Genomic DNA, 17,480 nt, shown 5'->3' with positions numbered 1-17,480 from the left:
CAACTTCTAAATGAGTTTCTGGAATGTAGTTTATTTCTGTGTTGGGGATTGCCTATAAACATGTTGCCTCCTTTCAAAATGTGATTGATGCCTTGTTGAAAAGCTAGAGATTCTCTCCCATGTTGTCTATCCAAGCCTTTCTCCCATATACCTTATATAGCAGCATGTTTCTTTGAAAGCAACATCTACCACCTGCAAAAACCTTCGGTTGTTTTGTCTCCTTTCCTCTGCATTTCATTGCTTCCTGAAGTCTAGGCAAGCAAATTCCAGCTCTCCAAGTAGCATTTCATACTTTACCTGTGTCCATTTCAATCAAGCTTCAGGCCTTGCTAACACCCATTTAGCTCATAGGCATAGTGGCTTGGCTTTCCTCTCGTTTTTCTGTTTTGACCCCATTTGCATTCCTCAGCTACACTGTTTTGATTTCTGGAGTTGACCATTAGGAACAAACTGTGAACGGAGTTCCAGAGAGTTCATCTACCAAGCATTGCTGTCCTTTAGATCTTGAATGTCCCATAAAGGATCCTTTATGGAAATAGAGTCCTACAGGCTCCTGGGACCTTGCTCATATGAACCTACAGTGGTTCGTGTACACAACATAGGTCAGTGTACACAAGACCTATGCAAACTCAAGCAGACAAAACCCAGCCCAGAACTGTGGAAATGAGCAACAAGTCCCAATATTAGTTGAAGAATTAATGGCAGCTGATTATTGCTGGGTGAGGAAGAGCTGATTTTCTTAAAGGGAGGGACTCTAGATGGGCTGCCTAGACCCCAGTGGATGAACTTGCACTGAGGGATGTCTAGGGATACTAACTTGACATGATAGGCCTTAACACAAATGACAGAATATATGAATTCCAGTGGGGTGGGGAGCTATGGGAGGGGGCCAGTGGGGAAGTGGGTATAAAGATGATTAAGTTTGATTATGATGTTTTGTATAAAATACACAAAAATTAAATTTAAAAATGTACAAAAAAAAAAAAAAGAATCCACTGAAGTCTTGGTCCTCAGGGTGGTGCTACTGGGGGATGCTAGAACCTTTGAGATACTAGGAATTGAACCCAGGGCCTTGTTCATGCTGGGCAAATGTTCCACCCCTGAGCTACACACTCAGGGTAGAACCTTTGAGAGGTTGGCTTAGTGGAAGCTCTTTTGTTCCTCGGTTGTTCACACATGATATTGGGCCATCCCAGACCCTGATTTTTCTCTTTGACTTCTTGGCCATGATATGAAATAGTTTTCCTGGGTCACTCACCCTCTACCACAATGTGGTGCTTTACTTCAGAGCCCAAACAACAGGGCCAAATTGATTATGGACTGGGACCTTCAGAACTGGATCCTAAACAAGTCTTTTCTTTCTGAAAGTTAATTGTTGTCTATGGCCAGACCATTCTGAACTTACCTAATCTCATCTGAAAGCTAATTATCATAGGGATTTTGTTATGGTGACAGAAAGCTGATAAAGGAGCCAAATTTCAGCTATCTCTGCACGTATAATGTTAGTGGCTCTGATTCTTTACCTCATCCTACTGTTTCTAGATTTTAAGAAAAGAATTTGTGCTTGTCAAAAAAAGATACACAGTAAATATATATCAGAGCAATTCTACCTAAAGAAAGCATTTTAGTTAGTTCAAATAATTCTATTGTTTCTAATAACTCATATTTAAGGTAGTCAAAATATCACTTTTAGGGGGTAGAGAGAGGGCTCAGTGGTTAAAAACACTGGTTGTTCTTGCAGAAGACCCAGGTTCAAATTCCAGCACCCACATGGCAGCTAACAACTGTCTATAACTCCAGTCCCGGGGGATCCGACAGCCTCTTCTGACCTCTGCAGGCATTGCATGACACGGGTGCACTTACCTACATGCAGGCAATACACACATACACATAAAATAAAAATAATAAATAAAAATATCACTTTCTATGTAATTACAAATCTGGAGGGGTGGTAATTTCTGATGGGTAACTCAGTGAAGTAATTTCAGCTCCTGGGATAGTTCAAAAGCTACTAGATCAAGTAGGTATAAATAAACTGGCTTTGCCTTTTTGTGTGCTAAGAAACTCACTTAGCAAGAATATTTCGATCCAAGGCAACAAATTTGGGATTGATAATTGTCCCACTCTAATTATAAACAGAAAAATACATGAACACATGAGACACTTCCCTAAAAATGTAAGATGATGGGGCTGGAGAGGTGGCTCAACAGTTAAGAGCCCTTACTGCTTTCCCAGAGGATAGGGGTTCAGTTCCAGCTGTCACAAGTGTTCTGGACTCCAGTTCCAGGAGGTCCAAAGCCCTTTTCTGGTTTCCACAGGCACCAGGCATACATGTGGTATACTTACAGTCATATGGGCCAAACATTCAGACACATAAAATACAATCCAATCGAGTTCATATTGTTAGAATTCAAAGTTTTAATGGATAACTCTCACCTCAATTTCTTGTGGGGATATTTCCACCTATACTTACCTTGAGTGGGTTTGGATCTACTTTTGGTTTCAGAGAGGGGTTTTATAACCTTCTTCTAGCTTAGTTTTAGTACTGATCTTTATGGCCACGAAGACTGGTCTTTGTGGACCTGGAACCCATGCTAAGCCACTCAAACCATGAGCAGCACCTCACCGAGTATCAGTTTTAGGACTTTCTGGCATCTAGTGGGAGTGAGATTTTTGATAGAGCTTCTGTGCTGACATACTGATGACCATGTTGCCACTATGTGCCACTGGAGAATGGTGCCTGCACAGAGAACAGGAACCCGAGAGAGGGAAATATACTCCCAGTGACCAATCTGGAGGAGCTAGATGCAGCTATGCCTGAGCTCAGCTTTGCCTGTGGCCTCTTTTACGTGAGCCAACAGTTTCTTCTTTTGCCTACTCCCATTCTTTACAGTATAAGAACAAGTTGGTTAATTGCAATTACTTATCAATGTCCTTAGGTATTTTGTTTACTTGTTTGTTTTAATAAAATTAGCATCTTTAGTGGAAACTCACTTAGCAAGAATATTTCAATTCTTTTTCTCTCTTTCTCTTTTGCTTGACAGAGTTTCATGTAATCCACACTGGCCTCAGACTCACTGCATATCTAGTGATGACACTGAATTCCTGATCTTTCAGCCTCCACATCCCAGGTGGACTTATAGGTGAGATCTACCACACCAGGCACTGTCATTAGTTTTTATGAGTTGCCTTTAAAGAGCAGACAAGGAAAAGACAAGTAAGTCTCAATTCTGGTTTGGACCATTGACAGAAGGAGCTCACACTATTATCTCTTGTATTTAGATAATAATCTTCAGGTGACTTTTGCATTTGCTTGCATATGGGCCATCCATCCATCTTAAAGCTCTTTCTGCAGTTGGTCAACATGATTTCAGCATCTAGTTGTCCCTTCCTTCTGAGTACCCAGGATTTATCTTTCGTCATGCAGGTCAGCTGCCAAGCATGTTCCCTCAAATTGGCTCCTAGAGCACCACCATAACAGGATGAAGAAATCTTTTAGAGTGTTTTCATTTACTCATCCAGCCATCCCTTTGTTGTAACCACAATGTACCTAAGTCACCTCCTTTACCAGAAAGATGTTGTACCACACTTCTTAGGATGGTGGAAGCTAGCATGTCATGCCGGGCAAAGATATGGTAACTCCCATTTTTTTCCAAATATAAACACACTTGTTCTCTCTTCCTACTCAAGAGTCTATAAGCCTCTCTTACAGGTAAACATTCTTCTAATTTAGCCAAAAAGTTCAAAAGGGGAGTATAAGAATAATAACACACACTGTGCAGCTCTTGAAAAAGGCAATAAAGGTATGAACAATTTTAGAAAACTCCAGAGCCATTCCATTTCCAAAATTGTTTACAGGATAGTCATACTGCTATTAAATAAGCAGATAATATTTATCTCCTAATAAAAAGCAGCCTGTTACCAGAGGACTGTGACAGTCTTAACAAGTTTTACAGAAATAAAAATATCAGCAGATAACAGGTATCATGTTTTCCTTTGGCAAATATTAACACTTCACAGCTAGCATATTTTGCTTACTTAATTGGGCCTATAAAAACCCACCAGGCTGTTTCACTTGGAGCCACTGACATTCTCTAGACCTATTCTTTATAGTTTTTCAGAGCCTGCATGGGAAAACAGCTACAAAATAGACAGGATGAAAAGATTTTTATGGTCTCAGGCCCATATTTAAAAACCCTACAATCTTTGTGTGTTCATTTATTTTTAAACAAATGAAGTAGATTTGGGGGATTGAGGAGAAGAAAAAATATACACTACTAACATGAGAGAAGAATGAATATGTTGTCTGAGGCAGGTCCCAGATTACCTCTGCAGCCTGCATAGCACTGTGTCTGAAACTGACTGTAGACCCAACACAGTCAGTTGCTCTCTCCGAGTCCATATAAGAGCTGTTGATAGCATTAGCCATATATGCTACTGTTCTACGGGATGCTGGCTTAGGAATCTGTACTCCTGAGCTAGAGTGTAAGTTCCTCCAAAGTGGAGATAAAGTCATATTTGTTACCAGTGTTTGGCCCCCACGGACTGAACTAATAAACATTTATTAAAAGTGAACAGGAGACACAGAGAAAATAAATGAACAAAGTCGAAAGAAATCATGAGAGAAATCTTAGGCTTGGGACACTGAGCACATGTAGTGCTGGTTGACAGCTACAGGTAAGATGGCCTGGGAAGGTTGAGAAGGTACAGGAAAGGCCACAGGAACAATGTATGTCTCACTGAGAAAAATACCTTAAAGCACTAATTTAATAATCTTTTCAGTGAATATTTTCATCATTTTGGGTTTGAAGACTTTTGTGAGTCTATTTTCATTCTCTCTGGCCCATTTTGAATCTAGTTTAAAGTATACTTGGGCACCTACTTCTGTGGATTCAACCAACCACTGAGAAAAAATAATTTAAGCCGATCGTGGTAGCACACACCTTTAATCACAGCGCTCAGGAGACAGGGGCAAGGGGATCTCTGTGAGATCAAGGCCATCCTGGTCTACATAGTGTGTTTCAGGCCAGCTGGGACTACAGGGAGATAACACAGTTACTGAAGTGCCTGCCTTGCTAGCATGAGGACCTGAGTTCTCTTTCCAGAACCTACATTATAGAAAGATGGGCATGGTGACACATCCTAATGCTGGGGAGGTGGAGGCTCCCAGATCTTTAGGGCTCACTGGCAGACCCTCCATGCCTACTTGTCTATCTCAGGCCAGTGAGAGACCCTTTCTCAAGTTAAAGGTGGACAGCACCCGAGGAGTGATACCTGAGATTCATCTGTGGCCTCCACACACACATACACACATGTGCATGTCTACATATACTCATGCACTCCTACAAACATGTATACACAGACAAGTGCATACACATATGTACATACCAAATGTATCTGTACTAAACATGTACATACTTTTTCTTATTATAATTCCCTAAATTATAGAGTATAATAACAATTTATATAACATTACACTGTACTGGGCATTATAAATAGGCTGGAGATGAGTTAAGATATATAGGAGAAAATCTGTATAGTCTATACAAATCTATACCATTTTTAATAAGGGGCTTGAGCGCCTGCAGGTTTTGGTGTCTGCAGTTTCCCTGAGGATGGCAAGGTCTGAGAACTATAGTTGCATGATGGCTCATCTTCCTACTTTCCCTCTTGGAAGCTCAGAAATTTTCCACAATAGAATTGCCATGGGGAACATTTGCCAGGCCTCTTGACCTGAATGAGGTGCTAGACTTGGGTAGTTCTAAGTCCCCAAAGTATTTCGGATGCTGATAGTGGAGAGGGTTTTCTAAGCAAACATGGACTACTTAGACATATACTGACGCCATAGGAACCAATGCCCAATTTTTGTCCTTGAGTCTGAATCCCAGGAATCCTTGTTGACATCTACAGCATTGCTATTACAGGTTCAAGATGTCCACCTGGAGAAGCAAGGGTTGGGTGCTGGGTTGACTCATGGAGCTCTACCCCTCCCTCCCTCTGTTTGACTTTAACAAGAACCCCTGTGACTCAGAGAACCAACCTGCTCTAGAAGCTACAATCTCATGAAAGCTGCTTTGTCAGGTCTGGCTGATGGGCGGGAATAAAATGTTAACTTTCTAAATGTGCTTTCCTAGATCTCTCCAAAAGGAGCAAGACAACGGTGCAGTTTCTCAGGTCTCCACTAGACAAGAGTCCTAGTGTTGTGCCTTGGCGCGAGGGGAAAAGGAGTGGAAAGGATGCTGAGATTCTAATCCCCAGTTTGGAGTATCGCAGGTGATCACAGAGAATACTCCTCTTTTATGACAGTGTAGTTCCCAAGCATCCCTTTGGGATGCCTTACACTCAAATTGTCTGGGAAACATAAAATCAGTCACATTTGGCAAAGCCCAATACACAGGAGCATGGGAAACACAAATTAAAATAGACACTTCTTCACTCACTAAATTGTTCACTTACAAGTCTGCTAGGCATAAAGAGTATCATTAGAAAAGGGGGCTCCCAAGGGACTAGGCACCCAGCTCAGGTTTGATGAACATCACAGGATACTTTCAGTCACTCGAAGCCTCAGCATCTTTATCCTCTCAGTTCAAAGTAAAGAAATCATTTAAATAAGGTAAAAAAAAAAAAAACAAAACAAACCAGGACTGCTTAATCTGAAATTACTTTTTTATTTTGCTCATTGAGACATGTGGTGGTTAGAAACAGAATGCTCTCAATGTGTTGGACATGGTGTTCTGTTCTTGGGATAGTGGAAATCACTTTATTTTATCACGGATTTTGTTTGTTGAGGGAGCCTAAGCTTTACCTAATAAGTACCTCACATCTCCCATCTAAGGCAGTAAATCGATCAGGATCAAGTTTGAAACAGAGTGAATTTTTATCTAATCTGTTATTCTGTAGAAATCTTTCTCTTCTACTAAGAATCTAAGAGACAAGTTGTTTCATCACTGTAAATGCCATTCTGTTTAATTCTAACATCTGTAATAAACATAAATAGTTGTTGACTCTGATCTTAAGTTTCAGGATGCCTTCCTCTAAAGAGCCTGACACCACTTAGTGTGGATCACTAATCCTCATCCTCACAACATACTTCTGTTAGTATGCATTTATGCATTTCTTTACCTTTTGTTTTTGTTTTTTGAGACTGGATTTCATGCAGCCTAAACTGGCTTCAACCTTATGTATATAGCTGAGGCTGGTCTTGAACTCCTCATCCTCCTGTCCCTGTCTCCTGGTGGGATTATATGCTACCACACCCGACACCATTAGTGTTTTAAAACTCCATTCTATGAAAAGGAACCTCCTGGGATGAGGGGTTGCCTTAGTTCTGTACAACTGTGGGAGATGTTGAAACTAACTTTCAGAATATGTCATTCACCATCTGCCAAAATGCAAATGTGAAAACTGAATAGAATCAGTTCTATGCTCTGCACCTTGACCTTGTGAGCATAAATATGAGTATGAAACTTGGGATAGAAACCTCGCCTCCAAAATGTGTGTCTTTCCAAGGAGCTGGTGGAACATAGGCACCAATCATAAAAGAGGGTGTGTAGAATGAGTTACAGTGAGGATGTCATAATGACCTTTCTCAACTCTGCACCAATATAGTACCAAAAGCTAATGTTTATTGATATGTACTGAGTACTAGCTGCATGCTAGGCACTGTAGCTGACAGGTACTTATAATCCAACTTCAAGCCTCTCCTCTGGGCATTTTTGTGGATACTCAAGAGTTAAATATGTTTTAAGTTAAACTTACAAGAAAAGGAAATGAATCTTGGAATCCTAAGACAACACAGAAAGTATCCATTCAGTGGTCAGAATCCTTGAATGTTGAATGATGTTGCACAATGAGTCCTCTAATACAAATACTGCCTTTATCGCAAGACGAAGTCCTTCTACTGTTCTGGCAAGATCTGAAAAATGTGAACTGCTCAGATCTGATACACAAACAGTTGATATCTTTGACAATAACTCTATGCAATGTACTTCCAATAGCTATTTTCTAAAGGAGAGGCAGGTTATATAGCAAAGTCTATTAATGTTGTCCCAAATCCTGGAAGTCTAAGAAAAGGAGGGGATGGATTGAGGTGTACTAGAAAGTGACAAACATCCCTTGTCCTTTTTTATAAAAATATTTTATTTATTATTTTTATTTTATGTGTATGCATGTATTGCCTGCACGTATATAAGTGCACCCATGTCATACAACACCTGTGGTGATCAGAAGAGGGCATTGGTTACCCTGGAACTGGAGTTACGGACAGTTGTTACTACTATGTGAGTGCTGGGATCGGAACCCAGGTCTTTTGCAAGAACAGCCAATGCTCTTAACCACTGAGCAATCTCTCTAGCCCATTCCTCATCTTCTTAAAAGAAGCTGATATCTGCTTGCCCCAAACCAATGAGTGTGCAACAGGACGTGTGGGAGCACACAGAGGGAACATGTCGAGCCGTGTGTTTTGATTTATGTAAACAACTTCTGCTGTGGTTTGTGTAATGTTCATATCTATAAAACTCAGAAACCTGAACGTAAGCTGATATGGATAGAACTTTTTTGACCTGACTGTGTACTTTTGCTCTGAATTATTTTGGTAGAGAAGAATCCATGCTTGGACTCAGGCATGGACTCACCCAGTGAAGGTCATAGTCAGACGGCCGCATTCTTCCATCCTCCTCCTCATACAAAGGGAAACCTTCCCTCCGAGCCTGATAGTATTCCTTCCGCAGCTTCTGGATGCGGTCCGTGTTTCCACCCAAGGGACGGTCACTACAGTATAGGAATAAACATGGTCACATGTTGATGTCATCCTCGGAAGTCTTTTTTTTTTTTTTTCCTTCAAATCTTGTCATTAAATGGCCCAACATCCAAATTTGAAAAATTGAAAAATGTAACTTAAATATGCTAGGAAAATGGTGAAATCAGTAATACACAAGAGCGGGAAAGGACCTTTCATGCATACCTTTAGCTCTAAGGGTCAAAATATGTGACTTGGGATTAATATATACTTTGGGAATATGAAGGTAAGATAAAGTCGTGACCTTAGAACAATAGAAAATGCATCACTTTTTAAAAAGATCATATATACAGTATTTGGCTAAATTTTAATGAGAGTATTTCATATTTTCAAATAAACATTGCTTATTTGGGATTAAGCTCCAGGTGTTTGGCCTGCAGTTTGGATGTGGTATGTGGTTGGTTGGCACATTAATATTCTCATCAAAATTATGAAGTTTTGGAGTGTGTGTATGTAGAAGGGTGTGTGACAGTGGAACATAGGTCAATATATGGGTACAGCTAGACTACAGGGAAGGAAAGAAGGCAAAGCCATGCCAATAAACAAAGAAAGGGGTAGGGGAAGCTCGTGGTGCTACTGTGCTGCTTGTCCAAGCTTCTGTCTTTCCACATTAGCCACTGTGCTGTCCAGGACTTAACAGCTTACCCAGTGACTTTATTTTACTCAACCTCACCTTGGGCATTGGTGGCCCCTTTTAGTATGGGTTGATTTGTCAAGGATATTTCAAAAGAGCTAGCATCATTCTCTATAATCCAGAACTGGGAGGCAAGAAGAAATGGATATGCAGGTCTGAACTGTCATTGGACTTCACAGGTTCATCTAAGGACTAGTTGCTCCATTGTGCCAGACCTTACATTAAGATCTGGAAAGGTGAAGATAAGAACTTCACATTCTTTGTCTACAGGAGTCACAGTTTTGAAAGAAAAGGGCAGAATGGCCTACATAAAACTAAATGGCTGGCAAGTTAGTAGATGGCACAGCCATGTGTTGGCCTTTCAGAGTCTCACCAGCAAAGCACACAAAGCTGCTGGGCTTCCTAGGTGCACCACAGTTCTGCAGCAACTGGTGTATTTGATTAAGAAAAAGTAAACCCTGGGGCTGGAGACGTGCCCCAAAAAGCATACTGCTTTTGCAGAGGACTAGAATTCAGTTCCCAGCAGCCACATAGGTAGGATAGCTCATAACTGCCTGTATCTCTAGCTCCAGAGGGTCTAACACCCCTGACCTCTGTGGGCACCTGTACCTACATGTATGCACATAATTAAAAATAATAAAAAATAAAATTTAAAAAGGCAAACCTTTAGAGATCACAGAGCTTTATGTTCCTTTAATGTGTTTTACAATTCTGAAATTGTAAATTGAAATTCTTTTTCCTTCCTTTTTTCTTTGAAATTAAAATTTTCTGAGTTTTTGGAAAGATAGTCTTCCTCCACCCCAAGACAATAAAGGCCTGCTAAGCTTTTCTGAAGCACAAGCAGGAAGAGTACCGCCGTCTATTTTGAAAAGTTTCTCTGGCTCCTCAGTAATTGGAGATGGCCATGGTGGTTGGATTCCAAGCTCAGGCTTCTGCTGGTTACAGGAATTCACCAGCAGCATTCAAACTCACCAGATGAGTTCAATCAACACGGTGCAAACATTGCATACATAATCTATTAGTTTACCCCAAAGAAAATGAAGCATTGAATTCAAGTGGAATGAAGTCATCAGCAATAAAGGAAAAACAGAAAAAGGAAAGGAATTGATAAGGCACTGTTTTTAAAAAACACCAAACCCCACAATATTCCTCTACTTGTGGTGGGAAAAATCATATTCAGACTATAAACTTTTCTCCCATATGCCTATAAATACATAAATTTAAAAATATGGGTTTGATCAGATTGCCATTCTCAAACAAGGGAGTAGGGAAAGAATACAAAATCAGCTGTTCAGGATTCAAAGTCCCCGATAGCTGATAGGATCATGTCTGTTTACCTGGAAAAGAAGTCTGGCTCCAGTGAAAAAAATAGAAAAAAAAAAATCATGGCATGTCTTAGTGTGGAACATGCTGTACCTTCTGTGTGTAAATATTTTAAGACAATATTTTGGAATACAATGAGTCTTTTATGGTAACCCAGGACTACAGCTCAATAGTCCCCCCACGCCATTTTACCTTTAGTAACAATAGTCTATTTTTCCAAGCTGGTGTCTTATATATTAAAATTAGGAATAGCAGATTCTGACTTCAGTTTTCAGCTCTCCTTAGCAGAGAGCACATGTTTACCATCCAAGTAATAAAAAATGATATGTCCCCACAGTAATGAGTTCTTTTGTACATGAACATGGTATGTTTATTGACTCATGGAGCTTGTTTAATATTTTTATAATTTTCCTAAAGCTTCTACAAGAAACTTAGAGCTCTTGTGTTAGATTTATTTAAAAAATGTTAAACTTTCTGAACTTTTATTTGTTAAAAATATATTTTAAAATTATTAAAAAATGATATATACTATGCTGTAATTATGGCAATCAATAATTTTTTTTCTGTTGAGGATGCAGAAATTTAGTAATTTGATGCTAGATATAAATGCAGTTTGTAATAAAAGTAGTAATCAAAATAGTTATACTTTATACTATAAGTATAATGCTATAAGCTATTACTCTGCTATATGCCAGAGTAGATCTCACTCATCAACTATGGTATTTTTCCCAAGAATCCTGGACATAGCCTTAGAATCCTTTCCAACCCACTTGAATGGAATTTACTTACAGTTTCAATGCAATGGTTTGGCAAATATCACAAAGTCTGAAAAGCTTTATTATTCTGGTCAATAAAAATGAGGAAGATGAGGCTCACAGCTAATAGATGATTAGCAAGCTAAGTCTGATTCCAAGCGTTTCTGTCAACTATAGCTTGCTACTTAAAAATCACTTCTTTTCCTCCATCTTATTTACATATTTAGAGACTGAGTCCTCTAACAAGAAAAAACTGTTCCATTTTCTTGCTTTTATAACACTTAGTACAGATTCTGGAGAATCTTCTGTCTGATAGATTAAAAAGTGATACCAAATTAGCATGTAACTTATACCTGTCAAAGGCTTAATAATTTTATCTCTACATTGCTAGTTAGAAATTAGACTTTCTGTATTATTTGTCTGCTAGTTGAAGTAGCTTTCTTTTTTCTATTTTTTGAGACAAGTTCTTGCTCTATAGTCTCAGGCTGGTCTTGAACTCTTAACTTTTCCTCCTGGCCTCTTCTAGGGCAGAGATGATAGCTGAACCTGGCCATTCTTACAAAAACAGCTCTGTCTATATGTAGGTGACTAATAATGGTCTTAAATGTTGAATTGACTCAAACAGTATATGAAAACATGTATCTTATTTGGGATTTCTTATCAATTACAATGACAGAGTCTTTAAAGGCCCTTCTTATAACATTGTTGAGCTGGACAGAGCTTAACCTTGCAATGGAATTCAGAAACTATACCATTCACTTTTTTACAGTCACCTATAGTCTTACTACCCAGCCACCACAGTGAAAACCTTCCCTCTGAGGCACTATTTGCTTCTTTGGAATCTGAACTTATCCTTGTTTAACTGGAGTACTTCTTAGAATGAGCATCCATCTGTGCATGCTACAGTCTTCTTTGCTGCTGCAGGCTGGAGAAAGTAAACTAAGTTTTATGGAGCTTCTATGATGTCCCAGGTACAGTATATTCTGCACATCTTTATGTCATTTCAATCCCAGTCAAATCTGTGAGGATAACACTGTGTTGACATTTCCCAGATAAGTACACTGAGGCTCAGCGAAGGTAAGTAACACAATTGGAGAGTTGGTGGGTCAGGATTTGTGTGCCTGCAAAGCTCCCATTGTGTTTACTATATCATATTGCCTTGGAAGAAAGGCATTAAAATGCAGCAGGAGTTTTGGAACAGCAATTCACAAGCATCTCAATGCAGGCGGAATTCAGCAGAGCACATTTATAGCCATACCTCTTGATATTTTTTTATTTGCACAGATCTTTGCTATAAAAGTAGAAATAGAAGTAGCTAAAGTAATAGGAATATGAGCAATGAAGTCTATTCATTAAAGGAACGATGTGGGAGCAATTGCAGACTGGCATTTCTGGGCAATTAATATTATATTTCTAACAGGCTTATGTGGGAAACTGGTATAAAACTGAATGGGGTGCAAAAGAAAACCAACACATGACCAAGATCCCACATGAAAGATATGAGATTGTGGATGAGGACCAGGATGGAGAGGCAGACAGGGCTGCTACTGGGAAAGTTCACCCCTGACTGAGTCAGAGGAAGCTAACCACTGCTACCAACTCACGGCCTTTCCTGGACTTGTGAATTACCTGTGATTACTTTGTGCACAGTGTCCGCCTTCTACCTGAGAATACAGTTTCTTATTCTCAGAGTAAGAACAGAGATCTCAAAACATCTGAGACTATGGCATTTACACTCTTAGTATCATAAATACAATCAGTCGGTCTATGTGGACTCTTATTTTGCTGATTTTACTTTAAATTCAACAGAAGTTTATTGAAAAGATATTCAACCGAAGGCAGATTGTCATGGACATGACTGTTATATTCTGTTGGGGAAAAATTTTCTGCCCAATAAAAATTTTGAGAGATTCTTATCTGAGGACCATTAATTCAAAAACATTTAGAGCTGGCAGCATTTATATAAATACTTCATAGATTTAATATTCCATAATGAAAATATATTTAAATAGTGTGTCTATAATACTAAAGAGACTTAATAATAAATAAATAATTGCTTTTGATAGGGCTTAAGTCTACAGAATTCTTCCAATTGCATTTTTGTCACAAATAGCTCTGAAAGTCACCTAGTATAAGCATTCACTGAAAATGCTGATTACATAAGTTCACATCTTACAAAAAGTTCCTATTTTTGCATAGACATTGGATATTTTGATGTTGTGTCCAGTGATATTTTAGGATACCTAACTGACTCTCCAAGGACAGCATTTGGGGTTCTTTTTTTCTAATTTCTTCTCAAATTCTTCATTATTATTTATGGTGATGTAACTACCCAGATCGACAGGAACCACAATATTGTAAAGAGACACTTGTGCCCATCCCCTTAGTTATCAAATTATTGGAAAACAAAAGGGCTGTAAGAAATTGGAATTTCCCCAGGAGTATCATGTTGGCAAGAAAGAAAAGGCTGGGGTTCTTGTGCCAGCCAGAGGGGGAGCTTTCTCTGAAAAGAGGTTTTATATTTGTTTGACAACTTGTGAGAATTCCTTAAAAGGAGAGACTGGAGTCCAGGCAGGGGTGACAGACAGGTGGGGCTATACCTTGAACAGGACTGCTTAGTTATAGATACCTCTGACTTTCTATTTTAGACCTAAATTTCATGTCTGAACTCAGAAGATGGACTTGGAGGGGGTGTCACTGGATCTTTTTGTTCCTTTCCCCAGTTGGCCACATTGAATAAATCTTTTTTCCTGCCTTTCACTATTATTTGTCTTTTTAATTGGCCTATTGAGGATGGGCGGCAGATCCTAGCTTAATAGACTTGGCAGGGCCCATACTCTGATCTTAACAGCTTTAGTGAAAATGATATTCCCCATTTTCCACTAATTTTTGCTAAAAGTTTCCCCTAAAATAACACAAATTTGCCTTGCTCACATGGAAATCTAATTTCTACCAGACTTAAGTTATCTTTGTGATTAAAACAATTTCTCTAAATTAAGAACCTGTTGTTTACTATGACTGCATTTATTATTCCTTGATTAAGACTGATGAGTTTAGGAAAAAGGTGAATAATATTAGTAACAGACAAACAAACTTTTCATATGTAGAATTCCCTTTTTATTCTACAACTCCTTTTTTTCAGTTACCTCTGATATTGTACCTTTTTTGTAGGAAGTAAGGAAACAGTGTTTAGGCATCTTAAGAGAGTAATATCACATATCAAATTGGTTGTAGAATCTCAGGGAACAAAACCAAGGCTAATATATAATTTTGAAAAGTATGTATTAGTATAAATTTCTAAGGCTTTACCAACCTGCTGTTTATGCCAGGAACCTGTGGGGAAGTTGAAAAACTGCTTCAGAGAGGTTGATATGCAAGTTATGGCCATAGGAAAGAAAATCTCTGACAGAGCCACAATGATACATTAGCTCAGGCTTGGATCCTGCACAGTGATTCTCCGCCCAGCTGTGCCCATGTCGCCTGTGGCATTTTGACCCAGATGTAACAATATGACAATGTGACTCGGCTTACCTGGGCTCCTGACTTTGCCATGGCAACATGAGTCTGACCTTTCATCTTTCTCAACGTGTTTCCTGCTTCCAGCATCTGCTTCCTTTGAGATCCACGTCTTGGTATTTCCATCCCTAGCTTAGTGAACTTACCCTCTGACTCCTATAGCTTGAAGATTTTTCTTGGAAATTATAACCCTGGACTGCACCTTGACCCCAAGCCATAGTGATGGAGCATAAAGAAATAAAAGCCACTTTCTTTGACACTTTTGATTGCATGGTGGTAAGCACTCCCACTCTCACCATGAGCACAGCTACCATTTACCTTGAAAGTAATCTCATTGATTTGTGAAGGGCAACTTTCTCCTGCGTGATTGATTGTTGTGACTGAGAATCGTCACCAGATCAATGTCATCTCTTCTGATAAAAGGCGTTGCTCTACCTTGCTCTTTATCACCTGAGACAATGTGAGGCTGCTCTCTAATCAGAACAGTCTGCCTCTCTATCTCCTGGTCTAGCAAAAATTGAAACTCCTCTGAGTAGCACCGACAGTGTTGTTCACACTCCAATAATAATACATGAGTTATTTCCACAGATGCCACACACCTTTATAAGCCTATAAGGGATAATCACATTATTCCCATACTGCCCAATGATCTGCTGACTGTATTCAAATTTCAAAGGCCATTTTGCTATTAGTCATGAAGTATCCATTTGCATTACTCATAGTTTGTATACTATTAAGATCTAGTTCCTCTAACATACACAGCACAATATTTTTTTTTCTAAAGTAGTTTACATATGTACTAGACACTTCAAAGTTATATATATATATATATATATATATATATATATATATCTGAGGCATTTTGCCAATTTTATAAAGAATATGATGTATGTATCATAGAAGAAATTTATGAAGTGATTCATATGGTAATGTTTGCTTCTTAAAAAAGAAATATTTTAAAATATAGTTGAAAAGTTCACAGGAAATGGTGGCAAGATTATCCTTTAACTTCTTTGCATCTCTGTGAAACAAGCATACACAGATGCAAAGAAAAATAGATGTGGATCAGTGTGGAACTGTCTTCTGTTAAAGATGATAAATGAACCATGCCCTATGTTGCAATCTGTGTAGATGGCTACTATTCTTACATGAGATTGTATCAGAACTGTATTTAATTGATACATTAATTATTTGAGCTTAGACAAAAACAGAGGCTTGGGCAATTTAAACAGTGATAGGCTTCCATCAAACCTTCTGTCCAATGAACACACACACTCCTGGATATGAGCTGACTTAGCTTCTAGGCATTTGTGTCAGTTTCTAAGAATCTCCCATTATCTGAGTTATATGCTATCATGAACAGAATTCCAGCATTCAAAGACTGGCATCATTTGTCCAATATGGCCCTATATATGCATGTCAAGGGCTTTGGCTGGTGCTCACCGGTGAAGAAGCCATTGAATGCAGTGTTATAAGAACAGCATTCGGTGGGTTCAATTTGCAGTTACAGGTAGGAATCAATATAGTATTCTCCTATAGTGTCTCTCCAGAATACACAGATTTTATACCACATAATGACTTTCAAAAACTAATCTTAAGACATGATTCTACTTGCAAGCTTAAAACTTTGTCAAAGGATTTTTATGGTCCGAAATAAAATGAGCAAAATAGAAATTAAAAAGGTAAATCGAAGAAACCTACAAAGCTTGAACTACATTAGCTCACACCCATGTGCGGGAGCTGAAAAAGGACAGTCCAAGGACAGTTTAAGTTTAGCTGTATATCACCGTTGAGCACATTAATAATATGCACATATTCACCCCTCTCAAAGAGGTTCTCACAACAACTAGAAGACCTTGAAAGATAAAATTATTACCTCCTAGGCTTAAATCAAACACATCTTGAGTTTTAAGAATATGTACCTGACATTTAGATGTGGATTAAGCTTTCGGGATCATTCTGGAAAAACAAGCATTTGTGAGTTGCAGGCCGTGAAACCTTGGGAATTTCCTAGGCCTCCGTGAAATTCCCTCTTCCTCAGAGGAAACAACAGGGAGGGTGTCTCTCTTCCCAGGGGACCATGGAGTGTCATTGAACCATTTGTTTCTCAACAGCTGGACGTCTAGATCTTCCCTTTTAGATAACAAGGATGTAAACTCTAACAGATGACACAATCTTAAGGGAAAATAAGGAGATTCTGAAGACTCAAGGCAGGAACTATTTTTTCTTTTTCTTTTTCTTTTTTTTTAGAGGACAATCTGGAGAGCTATACTGTGGTAAAACCTCAGAAGATTAAAACAGTAATTTCTTATAAGACAAGCTCCATCTCCCACCTTCTCTTTCTACAGAGGAGCTTAGGAAAATAATAAAGTGACAAAGCAATAAAATGTTTTTCAATTGAAAGAACCAAAAGATGAAGATTTAGAGTTCAAGCCCAGATGTCAAGAGTCAAAAT

The 17,480-nt window shown here is 38.8% G+C and overlaps 1 protein-coding gene across 2 annotated transcripts in view; it reads right to left on the bottom strand.

Moving 5' to 3' along the window:
• The window catches only part of Pard3b (par-3 family cell polarity regulator beta), a 1,142,550-nt gene that overhangs the window by 95,295 nt on the left and 1,029,775 nt on the right, over positions 1–17,480 (bottom strand). The window contains exon 21 of one of the 2 annotated variants that reach the window (XM_017801393.2): positions 8,634–8,769. The exons of the other annotated variant lie outside the window; for it this stretch is intronic. Coding sequence (XP_017656882.1) covers positions 8,634–8,769 — 136 coding nt within the window. The remainder of the gene's footprint in view (positions 1–8,633; positions 8,770–17,480) is intronic. 2 annotated transcript variants of the gene reach the window in all.

This window comes from Nannospalax galili, unplaced genomic scaffold (genome assembly GCF_000622305.1).
Source record: "Nannospalax galili isolate Female #2095 unplaced genomic scaffold, S.galili_v1.0 scaffold281, whole genome shotgun sequence".
Lineage (NCBI taxonomy): Eukaryota > Metazoa > Chordata > Mammalia > Rodentia > Spalacidae > Nannospalax > Nannospalax galili.
The sequence above is the reverse complement of the archived record's forward strand: the minus strand, read 5'-3'. Positions and strand labels throughout refer to the sequence as shown.